General features: G+C 33.3%; 1 protein-coding gene across 2 annotated transcripts in view; it reads right to left on the minus strand.

The window, feature by feature from the left end:
* Window positions 1-15,382, minus strand: part of LOC145662960 (ribosome assembly protein METTL17, mitochondrial) — a 57,650-nt gene that overhangs the window by 9,031 nt on the left and 33,237 nt on the right. For both annotated transcript variants that reach the window (XM_081729022.1, XM_081729023.1), the window contains exons 6-8: window positions 14,032-14,175; window positions 11,522-11,611; window positions 8,547-8,685 (exon numbers count right to left, since the gene is read on the minus strand). In XM_081729022.1, coding sequence (XP_081585148.1) covers window positions 8,547-8,685; window positions 11,522-11,611; window positions 14,032-14,175 — 373 coding nt within the window. The remainder of the gene's footprint in view (window positions 1-8,546; window positions 8,686-11,521; window positions 11,612-14,031; window positions 14,176-15,382) is intronic.

Consider the following 15,382-nt stretch of genomic DNA (forward strand, 5'->3'; position numbering starts at 1 on the left):
TTTAAGAAGTAGGATAATTTTAAGGAATTTTGATCAGAAAAAGAATCTCACGTTTAAGTGTAACATTAACTTCTTAGCAATGTACTTTATGTTTCTTTCTAACTTTGTGTTAAAAGACAATCGCTTAATATTACGACTATTAAACAAACTACAAAGTCATAGCATGAAAATGTCTCATCGCTTCTGTAATTAATAATAGAGTATACTAAAGTAATGTCAATCAATGACTGTTGAAATCAGTTTGATCAAAAGAAAAATATAATTTGGAAACGACTTTTGACAAGACTCCAATTAAAAGGGAGTAACATAACGCGAAGGTTAAGAAAAAGAAATTGCACTGAACTTTGAAATAATTTGTACTCTTGATATTATATGTAATATTTTGCTCAACATTCTGCTTAGTATACTTATCGTTGGTACACTGTATAAATAAATTCTACGTTCACATACTAATACACAAGACGACTACTTCAGTATTTCTGCGAAAATAAATTATTACACGAAACGAAAAGAAAAATTTGAATTAAAAAAGACACAACTTAAAACTTTGCCTGAATCTAAATCTGGATGAGTTTGCAAAACCAAATAAATAAATAAATTGCTCACGGACTCACTTATTCAGTCACTTACATTATTAATTGCTCACTTATTTATCATATTGAAAACCTAATATTGACTAGTATAATTCTGATATTAAATCATTTCATTATAACTATCGTAACACGAACCTTACAGACTGAACCACATAAAACATATAAATGCAAATCACACTGTATATTCTTACTATTGTCATAATGCGTTACACAGAACTCTCTTAAAATCGCGTGTCTCAAAAGGAAATTTTAGATTTTAACTTAGGAACCTGATGTTCATATCCTAAATTCATGCTCCTACACCATTATCTCTCAAATCAATTTTCGAATGATAGCACACAAATGTCCCTCGGACACGAAATTCAGGCGTTTTTCGGGAATTTAGAACAAAATGAAAAATCTGGAAACATAACTGAACAGTTGGGGCACAGGGTGCAGGTACCTTCCGAAAAAGTAGTTTAAACGATAATGCATGCCCTTGCCTCTAGTTGTAGAAATATGCATAAAAAGCATAAATATAAAAGAATCGAATCAGATATGACCTGAGACATTGTTGAAAAAATTAAAACATGATATCTCTGGAAGGCTCAAACCCTAACTATCGCAGATGCAAGGTCCGGACGCCCACAGTGGTACGAAATGCCTAAAACGTGGCTAAAAATGAAAATGTGAAAGTTTCTATTTGGTTATTTTAAGTATGACGTTGGCTACTGTGACAGTTGATCTCCTAAACTTCACCCATGGAAACGTTTCGTCGTTTATACCAGAAATAATACTGGATGTCAAAGTAAATCTAATTTTTTGTATCTCGTAACAGCTGCTGCGCGTGAGAAATATAGCTCGAGTTCTTCTGAAATATTTAATTGTATACTTTTCCGATCTGTTTCAATCACAATGGACGTTCTTCTGGACGGTATGTAAAGTATGTTAACATCACATTATTTATAATACATTAATTACGATATATTTATTTTCATTAATGTTTATATAAAAAAAAATTGAAATTATTTCGAAGTGGATTAAAAACTTACCTTAAAAATTAAATATGACGCTCTATTCCGCTAAATTTTGTATTGAAGCATAATCTGTGATCGATTTACTACAAGAATATAATAAGAACAGCTGCACTTAGCTGCGCCTTTTTTCGTAAGTAACGAATGAATAAAAAGTTCCAGTTGATGAATATTTTATTATTTTGTTAATATTGAACAAAAACATTTTTAAAAAGCTCAAATTATTATAAAATAAGTGAAAATTATGTTTATAAGGCATGCACGAATAAGAATAACACGAAGGGCAACAAATAAAGAAAGAGAAAGAATACTTCAGTATTACATAGAAAAGGATAGTTGATGCATATATAGAGATGCAAAAACGCCGGCTTTTTTTAATCGATGGTTTTTTGCACATAAAAACCCGACTTTTTTGAAGAAAAAAAAAACAGAATTTTGGAAATTTTGGCTTTTTTCATTTTCATGATTTTTTTATTTAAATAGCTTTCTTATAGTATACTCTAAATTTAAATAAGATTTCATGACCTAAATGCTATATTTCGCTCTGGAATTCATCATGATGATGGATGGAACACATGTTTTATGAATTAAAGTAAACATAAAGTACGTAGTATTTGAGGGCAACTGTGGAAGATATTTAACTTGTAGTATTTGAGGACAACTGTGGAAGATATTTATCTTAACTTCTTAAGTATCGACATTTTTTCTTTTCTATATCATTTCATTTTAGTCATCCGTGTTTCATTTCCTAGAGATTAGTAGGCCTACTCTAGCTTCTAGCACATAAGTTGTTTTTCAATATATCCGTCAGAGCGTACGTTTGTCAATATATCTGTCAAAGCGTACTTCCACATTCTTGTTATACTCTAGCTGTGCAATGATCTAGCAATAATCTTCCGGATACAATCTTGAATACTATTTTATACAAATAATCAGTAGCGAATTCAGAAAAGTATTTTGGGAGGTGTTTCTCTCCTTAATGTTTGTTTTTTCTAAAATTTCCTAATTTTTATTTGGGAGTTTATGAGTACAAGCATAACTAATATTTCGTTTTGTTTGTATATTCAGCAATAACCTTCCGGATACAACCTTGAAGACCATTTTATACTAGTAAACAGTGGCGGATTTAGAAAAGTATTTTGGGAGGGATTTTTCTTATTAATGTTTAGTTTTTCTAAAAATACCTAATTTTTATTTTAGAAGAGCTTGAAGTTTATGAGTAAAGACATAAATATTTCGTTTGTTTTAAAAATTCTATAATTTCGCGATACAAGCTTCACCCGTAAAACATCCCCACCCTAACCCCTTTCGCAAATCCGTCACTGCTGGTACTTAGTAATAACAACGATTTAAAAACGATAAAAAAGGAAGTCGACCAGAACTCATAGTACACGCATTATCTCTACATTCACAGATACAATTAAGAAAAACTTTTGTCAAAATGGTCGAATGCGGGATTGAATCCCGGACTTCCCGATAGAAGCGCTAAAGCTAACCACTCACTCATGGTTGTTGTGCAGTTGTGCTTAACTTAAATATATTCTCTCTCTCTATGGCCTATGGAATCCAAAGGTTCAATGCCGCGTTCACAAAAGCTCTCCACTGACTTCAAAAGCTCTCCACTGACTTCAATCCTTAGCCTACTGGATCCATTTTTTACTTTGTATTCCTATTCCTGCGAGATCCATTTTAATATTGTCCTCTCATCTGCGATTAAGTCTTCCTAATGGACGTTTTTCGATTGGATTTTCAGTTAAAACTTTGAAAGCGTTCCTACCTTCTTTCATTCTGGATGCATGACCTGCCCACCTGAGCCTCCTACACTTGATGACCGTAACGATGTTTGATAAACCGTATAAATTATGCATTTCTTCGTTATGAAGTTTCCCTCATTCCCGTTCCTCTTGGGTCCGAATATTTCAAATACTTTCAATCTGCGTTCTTCCCTCAAACGACCATGTTTTACAACCATACAACACAACAGGTATGATTATCGCTTTATATATTTTAAGCTTTAAATTCCTCGACAGAATTCGCGACAACAAAATACTTTGGACTAAATAATACCACCAATTTCCTGATTTCAGTCGACATTTAATTTCTTTGTGGATATGATTTTGGTCTGGTGATATTGATCCCAGATATTTGAAAGTATCCACTTTGTCGAAAGTATTATTTGATATTTTAATGCATCCATAATTTGCCATATTACGATCCCGGTGAACTTCCATGTATTTAGTTAGCTTTCTCTGCATTTACTTCTAAACCAATGTCGCTGTAAACGTATAATAAGGACTTTGCATTTCTTTATATTGTTCTATCATCCCCTATTAAATTTGCATCATCAGCATACGCCGTAACCTGGTGAATACAATTCAGCTCTAGGGCCTGGTTGCTATCTTTAATTTCCTTATAGCGTACTCCGGAACAAAGCTGAACAATAATGGCGATAACGCATCTCCTTGTTTCAGGCCATTTTCGACGTGGAAGTTCATGGACAAGAATTTTTCTGCTCGGACTTTACTTTGGGATTCACATTTTAATTAATCTAACTAGCTTTTTCGGTATTCCGGATTCTGTAAGAATGTTGTACAATGTTTCCCTCCTATCCGAGTCGTAAGCCTTTTTAAAACCAATAAACAGCTGATGTACTGGGTAACATATTCCCATTTCTTTTCGAGTATTTATCGAATAGTAAATATCTGGTCGATAGTTGATCGATTTCCCTAAATCCACACTGATAATCTCCAATAATTTCATTTGCGTATGGAATCAATCTTGTTAATAGAATGTTAGAAATGCCTCGATAATTATTACATTCAGTTTTGTCGCCTTTCTTGTGAATTGGAACAGTGATTGATTCTTTCCACTCTTCTTAAATGTATTCCATAGTTTTTTTTTTTTTTTTTTTTTTTTTTTTTAAGTTTCGTAATGATATGTTGAATTCCTGTCGTTAAAAATTCAGAAACCTTCAGGACTGGGTAAACCGTGATGGCGGTTATAAGTCTAGGAAACCGCACGATCAGATGAACAGCCTATTACGCATATGATCCATTAACAGAAAATTTGGTACTTTCCCGATTCTGTACAAGCTCAAGGAACAGTTAGTGCATTATATAATTCGGAATTTTACCGATTTTGCAGATTCCAAGCACCTGATAGGTGGTAACATTATTACGTATGTGATCAATGAATGAAAAATTTGTTCGAAATATTCATACAATGTATATGAAAGTTAAAACTTAAAAATTTCAAGAATGTACAGAACCACCCGAAACCAAGTTCTTGATGTGCAGCTTTTAAGATTATCATATAAATGTATTTCTCTCATGTTTTATTTTTTGTTTCAAAAAGAGGGTGTGTGATATTTTGAAGTAAAAATACTACATACAATTTTGCTAGTTATTTGTGTATCTATTTTTTTAAAAAAGTACTTATTTTTCTGTATAAGAAGTTAAAAAATTATTATATATATATATTGGTTAATCCTTTGGAATTCATAATGTAAATATGTTAAGAATTTAAAAAAAAAATCTTTTCGAAATTCATGGTTTATTTTAGAGGTTCTATATTATTATCTACATCAACCACGAATGAAATGAAACAAAGTTTGCTTTATCAATTTAAAGCAAAATTTTGAAAAAAGCCCAAAATTTCTCAAGCAAAAAAGCAAAGCAGAAAAAACCGTTTTTTTTTTAAAGAAGCCGTTTTTTTTTCGAGCCCTTGCATCTCTATACACACACATTTTTGTTTTCATTATTTTATAATTCATATGAAATATGTACAATAAACTGAATTAAATTAGTAATTGAATTCATTTAGTAATACAAGAAGTGATTATTTGATAATATTAATTATAGTAATTTCAGGTTTAAAAGATGAAATCATCCAATTATCGAGAAAAGAGATACTTGTTTAGTTGAAAGGCCATTTGAAAAGTGGTCAAAAAATTATAGCTGAAGCTTTGGAAAACCGCCTATCTTCGAGGAGTGGTCGTTGCGAAGCTTAAGAATAAGTTAAATAGGTTGATAAGGAGATACCGCGAAGACTTCTCACGAGAGCGTTCCTGAGACGTGTGTATGGAAGATTTTTTTTTTTTTTTTTTTAAGACTTATGGCAACATCAGATCCGCACATTTCAACCTTGCGAGAAGAGACTCAGAAGGAAGTAAAAAAAAAAAATTATCTGAAGATCCAGTGAAATTATTATGTTCACCAGCTATACTATCTCATCTTGTGAGGAATATTTACAAAAAACTTCATCTGAAGATTCGGATGAAGATTCACATGAAGCAGCTGATGATGATTGCAGTTAAGCCGATTAAATTTTGTATTTTGTAGACTTTTTAATAAACTGAATTGCTAAAAAAAAAAAAAAAAAGCTTTATTTATATCCTATTTTTTGCACTAATTCTTCATTAACACTGGATAATTCTTCTTTCTTGTATAATTTCGATTTTTAAAGTGTAATTATACATTTTCACAAACACATACTGCATTTTATATGATTTATTTTTTATTTTATTTATTTATTTATTTATTACAAAAAAATTGATCCGCGATATTGGATCCACTATTTTCAATTTTTCATTTTGATATTAAATTTGTAATCTGTGGGTTGCAAACCTACAGTATATAATTATTTCTTACTTTATTCTACTTTTTTTTTCAAAATTTGAACCGCCATTTTGAAGTTTTTAATTTTTATACCAAGTTCGTGATCAGTGAGGTCAAAAACCGTAGCATACCCATTTGAAAGAGATTTTGAATTTTGGCCACGTTTTAAGTATTTCGTACCACTGTACGCCATCGACTTTAAAGTAAATCAAGCTTTTGAATGATACTACACACGTGTCATGAATGACCTATAAATTCGGGGAAACCTATATATATATATATATATATATATATATATATATAACCGAAATTTTTCGGGAAAATGTTGTTTAGCAATGTGAGCATCGTCAACGGGCTCCCAGGGTCAGGTATCTCCATATCATCATCATCAACAGCAACATAAGTATTCCGCGGGGGCTGTGGTAGAGCGTTCACCTCTGGTGCTTGGAGTCCCGGGTTCGATCCCAGTCCCCGCCAAGTGAACTTTGTGGTGGACAAACACCGTGTACGTGGGTTTTCTCGGGGTTCTCCCGTTTTCTCCCACTTTCTTCATTCCACCAATTCATTCATTACTCATCATCACCGTCTCCTTTAGCCTAATCGGCATAACCGTGGGACGTGAAACTCAGAAATTTCACTTCATTTCATAAGTATTCCGCCATTATTAGTAGTTCACTTGTGGCAACTGACAAGGAAAGTACTTGGGCTCGAACGGGTGAGTACGCAAAACATGTGTAAAAAGGAAAACATGTGTAATGTTAGAATCCCGGTAGCAATTAGTGAAGTTCGTTTATCTGCAAGATGATGTAAACGTCCGCAAGAGCAGGGCAAAGTACAGCACATGCCATAACTAAAGAGCGTCTATGAAGTCTGACCCCGGGCCATTTTTGAGAAAAAGTGTTGGATGTATGGAAAAAATAAGCGCACACGTATTCCATTATTTGTAGGGGCACACATTTTGAATGAAAACGTTGTGTCCCAGGTTTTCCCGAAAGGTCCCAGACAGGGTCCAACCAGAATTTTCAAATGGTAAGGGGGATCAAGTAGTATGTCGTTGGAAAGGTATTGTAAAAAGAAATAAGGTGAAGCAAGTCCCGAGTTTGTATGTGCAACCTATGCAAAATGGTGGTCACAGACTCTTATATGACAACTGTGTTGACATTTTGACTACCTACCATTTTGTACAGGGTGAGCGTGTAGAATCGGGACTTGCTTCACCTTATTTCTTTTCACAATACCTTTTTAACGATACACTACTTGACCCATTTACCATTTGAAAATTTTGGTTGGACCCTCTCTAAGACCCTGTGACACAACTTTTTCATTGAGAATATGTGCCCCTAGAAATAATGGGGTAGATGCACGCTGATTTTTCCATACACCCAACACTTCTCCAGAAAAATGGCCCGTGTCAGACTTTATAGATGCTCTGTAGTTACAGTACGGGCTCTAGTTTGCCCTGCTCTTGCGGACGTTTACACCATCTTGCAGAAAAACGGACCTCACTGTTTTCTTCCGGGGTGCAAACATTACACATGTTTTCCTTTTAATGCGTATTCACCCGTTCGAGCCCAAGTACTTTCCTTGTGAGAAGCTTCCATGCTCCACCGTCTTCAGCTAACCTCAACAGTAACAAAACAAGGATGGAAAGCTTCAATACTTTTAGAACGAACTTACTATTGACGAACGAACGAACGAACGAAAAAAGTACGACATAATGCAAAAATTACGAGAAACGTCTGAAAAATTCAAGTCTAAGCAAATGCCACTCTCGTCAGTCCTATGATATTTTCAACCAATGTTTACGTAATGGGCGTAAAGCGTATTTCCAATGATACATTACATCCACCAAAACGCTATACTTATTTGACCCCTAAGGCGTCTCTCCATTACTGTTACAAACTGCGAACATTAACACAATTTGCCTATAATGCTTAGCCCGATGGCACAACTTTCTTTCTCTTTCTGCGATGAGCTTTTGTAAGTCAAGTTTTCCGCATAACTCTGCAAAAATTTTCTGCACAAGAAACAGTTGATTCTTAAAAATACGCTTTACACGTCGTAAAAAACAGTTCAAACTATATTTATGTGAATAGTCCGTCCATTTAAGACATCTACACATAGCAGGCATGTTTTTATACTTTTCTGTTGGTTATTTTTTTTTTTCCTCTGACAATTTTTCTACACAGACGCGGCAATTTTCTGTGATCACATCGCAGATCGCGGCATGTTCTGCTATGGGGGTGCTTAGTATGTGTATAATTTGAGCCCATGTATAGTTAATAGCATTATCGCAAAATAGTGTAAGTTTATACAGTACATACCCTTCTTTAAAACTACGTACGAGAACCTTTCTTTTTGAACATCACCAGGTTTACCAATCGTGAAAGGAAAATACGAAACTTCGAAATTGCATGGAGTTCGATCATTGTGGTATCTTGGGCATGGATTATCATGTGGACACTACAAAAGAAGAAATAAAAAAAAAGTCTGAATTAACATGTTATAATATGGAAGTAAATTATAATTCACATGTTATGCAAAGTATAATCATTACATTAAAAACTACTTTCCTCATGATACTGAGTAGTTTTGTGATTTCAAAGAAATAAAAAAACGAGGGTTTTACTATTAGATATTTTTGATAAAATTACATTTTCACTCAGAAATCATGACATTTTCTATCCCCTTACTTCAATATTTGTAATTCTCACAAGTTCGACAAGTTTTTATTTTCAGATTTCGCAACAAGTACCGTATCATTTGCAAACTGTGAACACATAATCATTCTGCCTCCTATCGAAATGCCGTCAAAGCATATATTATTTAATGAATATTATCGTTACAGTTTCGGCAAAATATCTTTGCCTTCATTAGACGCATTATAAAATACAATCTCTCAAACTACATCTTGTATATCTCAGAAAATGAGAGGAGGTCATATCTAGCAACCAATAGGATGAGTCCTTTAATTTTTAACAATTTTTAATTGATTACATATTTGCAACTTTTAATGATGTAACTTTCACTTGAAAGCTTAACCTTTTAATACGCAAATCTGTGTTATTCTAATGAACAACTTTCACTTTTGAGAACCTTAAACTTTTAATTGGCTATCTGCTACTCAATACACCTGTGTTACCTCTATTTTCCTTTTCTGCTTTATACAATATCCTTATCCATACATTATGCATATTTAGTGCACTCTTCCAGTTCATTAATTTCTCGCTTTCTTCCTTTCTTATCCTTTCCATTTTCTTACAATGTTTCTCTCTCCAGCCCTCTACACCTTCCAGTCTATTTCATGTCCTGTCTTCTTCATATGTTTATATATTGCGTTACTATCCCTCTTCAGTCTAACGTCGCTCTTGTATTGTTTAATCCTTTCCTGCAACATCTTTTTTGTTTCATCTATACAATTCATATTACATTCTTTCCATTTAATTCTATATACAACTCCTTCATCACTTAGTTTAATCTTTGCTTCCTTTACTTTCTTCCTTTTTAATAAGTCTAACATTCTTCTACTCCCTTTTCTGTATGTCGTTATTCCTCCTTTTTTCTATAAGTTCTTCACGACTTTCGTTTCTTCTCCTATGCTCTCTATTCCATCATTTCTTGTCTTCTCTCGCTTTCTTCTTCTTTTCCTTCTTCTATCCTCCTTCAATTTAGCTTCACTATATCCATTCTGCACTAATTATAGAACTGCTCGATGTCTTCCTTTTTCTTCTCTTTATCACTGTCTGTATCATTTTTATCCTTTTCTTCATGTTTCTATAAAATTTCTTTTAATTCCTTCATCTACATCACTCCTTCTGTGGCAATAAAAACCTGCTGAACATTTTTTCCTATACCACTTTGTTTCAATTTTCCCTTCTACTTTTCTTATTGTTATATCTAAAAAGTTTATTTTCCATTCTTCTAATTCCACCTCTAGGCTTATTCTTTTTATCTTCTCACAAACTGCTCGAACTGCCTCTTCGTTCCTTTCCAAACACCTAAGAAATCATCCACATATCTGCAAAACATCACAATCTTTAATCCCTTTTCTCTCTCACTCTCTGTTCCCATTTATTCATTACAATTTCTGATAGCACTGGTTTTAGTCTCGATCCCATACTTAGTTCTTCCTTTATTCTCACTAATTCCTTTCCTATTGTACACAAAGTGTTCTCCCATATCAGTTATAATGTTTTAATCGCTTTTTCTTTTTTCAATTTTCTTATTGTTTTTTTCTTTCATTTCTTCTTTCAACACCTTCAAAATGTAATCTTAAGCTGAGAAACATTGCTTTATAAATTAATAGTCGAAGAAGTAGGGTGCTCTTAACGCAGAGAAACAAAACTAGGTACCCAGTTCGGTTTTCAAGGAACGAATTTACATTCATAACGAAATATAAAAGGAAAGAATTATCATTCATAATGAAATACATTACAGGCAAAATCGCATGCAATGTTAAAACATTCAAAACACTGTTCTGCAGATGTTGATGAAAGTAGTACTTGTATTACAGCATACGCTACGTACTATACATACATCGACTACAAAATCTGAACGTGATAGGACGAAACTACTAATAACTTTATAATAAAAACATAAGATTTGATTAACCTTTATTTTACCCTTGTCAGTACACTACCAGAAGAGAAAATCCGTTCTTTCCCGCGTGTCACTGTACTGACACAGGCGAAAGGTCTACTTTGACCCCTGAGCACACCGGTTGAGAACCAACGTTTTTGGTTCCTTTCACTATGGACTATTTCTTCAAACAATAAGGCGAATCATTTTTTTAAAAAAAATGTGTGTGCTCGCGGGTCAAAGTAGACCTTTCGCCTATGTCAGTACGTGACACGCGGGAAAGAACGGATTTACTATTCTGGCAGTGTACTGACAAAGTGGTAAAATAAAGGTTAACAGTCATACGTATTTCATGCTGCAAAATTTCGCAATCCTATGTTATTGTGATGTCAGGATTTAGGAGTGTGAATGCTTGAAATCAGGGTATTACATAGATCACATATTGTCTACATGCATTACATAGTCTACTTTTTTTACACTGTATATGTTGTTTACATATCCAAGTAACTATGGATTTACACTCGTAGTTACACATCACTGCATGCAGAAATAAGTTTCCTTTTCAAGGAAAAAGCTTTATGTATATACTCGAAAACTGTATTAGGATTGATCAATTTTTTAAGAAGTTATGAATTACCGAATATGTGGAGATAGGCATGGATTTCTGCTGGGGTCTATACATAATATATATTTGAATTACATAGAAAAAGAAAGTACTTACAGGCGAAAATACATAAGCTTTTGGTATTCGCTCGTTGTTTGATTCTTCCTTACTGAGTTCTAATATAAAATCCCTTGCTTCAGTTACTAGCTGAAATAAAATTCAATAAAAAATTAATATTCTAACACCAATATAGATAGTTTTGCTGACGATTTATCACATAACAGACTTAAAATTAAAAATGCAAAGTTAAATGTAACCTACATTTCATAATGTAACAGTCAGAAAGCACAGCAAAGAAACGCGAAATAAAAGTAATCAGAAGAATATTTCAAGTAAGATACCCGATTCCAAAGATAGAGAAAAAATAATTTCTAAAACATTGGTAATAAGTGACCTATTAAACTATTAAGTCATTGCTGAATTACATTACGTTCAAGTCAAAATTATCTTTTAGTTAGTTCTTTGTACCAACATTTTAAAATAATACAAAATTAATTTACTGATCGTGACGGTGCGAATTGATCAATCGAAGTCACACATAATGAATATAAATATAGTGTGTCCTTTGTATAAAATCTACTTCTAATGCCTTAAAAACTCATTCTATTAGCAACTTTCTTCTTTTACTACTTATGTTTGTAGATATAACGGGTATGTACATTTATATATACATATCAGGCAAATGAAAAGTAAAAAAAAAAAGAAGAAGAAAGAAACAAATAAAAAAAAGAAAGAAAAGTGTAGTATCTCGAGTAAAACAAACTTGTACCAGTGTTTACGATTGTAGCTGGATTGCATATTGTATTCTAACAAATTATGCCTCGGAATACAAATACTTCGGAATCCGAACGCCCAGCACGTATTTCGTGTGTTTTGGGGTGCATTTCCCTTGCGTATCCATGCACTTCGTTGTTTAATTCGTTATTAGAAGCTGGAGCCCAAAATGTTCATTTTCATTCAAGTATGTTATATTTCGTTAATATTTTATCTTAAAATACAGTGTATTTACTACTAAAATCGTTCGAGACTCAGCAACGGTTTAATCTAATTTATAATATTTTTAAGAGAAGAAAAATGTCTTGGAGAACTCGGACAGGGTTCTGGATCAGATTAACTTCGTATTTCAAGGTATTATTGTAAAATGTATTGGCAATTTATCTTAGCTTTGCAATATAGTGGAAAAACTCCAGAGAATTTTCCCCTTGGAAGTACATGGGAAAAACCCTTGAGACAGCGGCGGCACGAAGTTATTCCCGCAAGAAAGCACGATATTTCTGGACTTCCCAACCACTATTGCCTTACTTCACTTTCTCGTTGCTATATAATGTTACTTTTAGGGTGTGGAGGGAGATCGTATGTCCTGTGAATATGCACGAAGTAAAAAATTGTTTGCACCTAACGGAAAGTGTGGATACTGAGAGCAGTGTTGGACTAGTTCAACTGCTGCCGAAATGTATGCTGCACTAAAGCAGACTTCTTCGCCTCCCATGCAGATCTTTTAATATTAACTGCAGCTGCCTTCCTATTTCGCTTACTTGTCTTTCTCGTAGTTTATCGTACACAGTTCTTCTTGAAACAAGTACAATAATTTCTGTGTAAATTTATGGAATCATTTTTAAATTATGGAATCTCCGAGTCCAACAACGAAATATTTTCTTTGATCGGACCTTAATCCGACAAGTCTTTCTCCAGTTATGGTTATTTCGACTAATTTCTGGCGGGCTATAGTTCGGAACCGACGCGTTTTATAACAGTAGTTCCATATGTCAAAAAGCTTCTTTTATCGTTGTCCATTCATCCTTAAATCTCGTGAACAAGATTGCCTTCACCATAAGCATTCTTTTCTAGTACTGAAGTTTCATTTTTTGCTGACGATGTTGTACATGTTTCCACTTGCAACAATCACAGTGATTACAGTTTATGCTTTCTCGTAATTTTTTATAAGACAAAGGAAATATCATAATTTTCTTTGAGGTTACCCTTGCGCTCCCCTGCTCTCAATTCATTTTGACATTAACGGAATCTGCAGATCCAACAACGTTAAAGATGTTTCTATTCTCCAATTGCTTCTATTGTCATCGTCTATTATCATTCCGAGTTTGTTCCCACATCACGGAAACATCAGGTAAGAAGCAAGTTAGTCCGGTCAAAAGTAATTGTGTGTCCAGATAAGCGTCAGATTAAAATATTACAAATTCCTGCGTCCAATATGGCTTAACCTGAAGATTTTCAGCTACTTTTTTTTTTTTTTTTTTTTTTAATTTTCTTCCTACTTCCCGATTTTATTTGACGAAATATCTAACGAAAGCTCTTTAGGTTTGAGTGATATGTTAATCTTACATATCATTTTAAAAGTAATTATGAAACAATTTGAATTTAGTTTTGTTTGATGTAACAGAGAGAACACAGCGAAGTTTCTGTTTTTATAACGATGTAACTGGAACAGGGTAAATTTACAATTACTTAATGAAGCAGTTCCAATATAAAATGACACATAAATAACAATATTACCTCAAGCAAGCTTCTCTACTGATACATATTAGCTTACAATTATAAATTCTACTCACCTCAAATCCAGCATTTGTCCCATGCTCAACGATAACTAAATATTTTTGAGTTTTATTCCACAAGTTCAGTATCGTCTCTAGTCTGTTTTGAGATGAAGGCATTTCGAACAACGTATATGCACACACAACAATGTCATATTTTAACTGTAGAAAAAGGAAAAATATAGTACTTAATATATGTTTAAGGAATTTATCTGCAATTTTGTAAACTACATTTCTCCCTTCGCCTTAACTAAACTCCTGTCTTTTTGACATGAAGAAATACTTCCAATATTTCAAGGACCTGGTATTCTCCTTAAAGGATAATTCAAAGAGAAAGAAAAATGTAATTTTAAAAAAGGGGAAACCAAGAGAATAATAGAACTGCAGTTCAAATTTTACGGTAAGTATTCTTTCGATTGAAACCTATTATGATTGTCGGAACTTTTATCGTCAATCTCTTTGACGCGGTGTCAATATGAATAAATCGTAATATTTCTTTACTTCTCTTACATTCTGCTCTTTACAACTCTGCCTCAGGAAAAAAAATCAATAAATCACTCTAACAATTATCCATATTTTTATCCGAAATTTTCCAATTCTGATTAAAGGCCAAATTTTCAAGTATAATAGAGCGGCTCCGAGACTTACGTCCTCTTTAGATCTTCTCAATACCTTAACCACTTGTACATTTTATTTTGCTTTTTTTGGATGTTTCAACAATCCTGAAATAGGATTACCTCTTCAATCTCTTTATTTTTTAAAATATACTTCTTTTCCTTATCCCAATATACTATTTACCACACTCACAATCAGTGACATATATTCAGGAAATCATCAATAGATTTGTGAAATCACCCTTCTTTTTTTCAGTACTTGAGGTTGGTAATCATCTCATATTTGAAGTAAACGTAAGTGATGTTCTACCATTCTATTCAACTAACATTCGCGTATCTGTTTTTTTGTTGCCGATAACGTCCGTAAAACTTAACCAACTTTAATGAAGCTAGGAATGTGCCTTCTTTCTTCCAACCTTAGGAAATAAGCCTATTGTTTAGGTTGAATCCATCAAGAACACGGGAATAAAATTAATTCTCTGCTGTAAGTTCGCACATATACATAATGTTACAATTAGAAATGAACTTAAATTTCTGGTTTCTTGTCCCACGTGCTTATCCCCTTTAGGGTAAAAGAAACAGATATTAATAAAGATGAATGATAATGAATATATATATATGGAATGATATGGTGGGAGGAAACGGGAGACTCAGAAAAAAGCTCATGGATACATGTTGTCAACCACAGATTCACTTGGGCCAGTATCGAACAAGTGACACCTAGCACCAGAGATAACGAGTACCACTAAGCCATC

The sequence above is a fragment of the Thermobia domestica genome, chromosome 10 (assembly GCF_964235325.1).
Source record: "Thermobia domestica chromosome 10, izTheDome1.hap1.1, whole genome shotgun sequence".
Lineage (NCBI taxonomy): Eukaryota > Metazoa > Arthropoda > Insecta > Zygentoma > Lepismatidae > Thermobia > Thermobia domestica.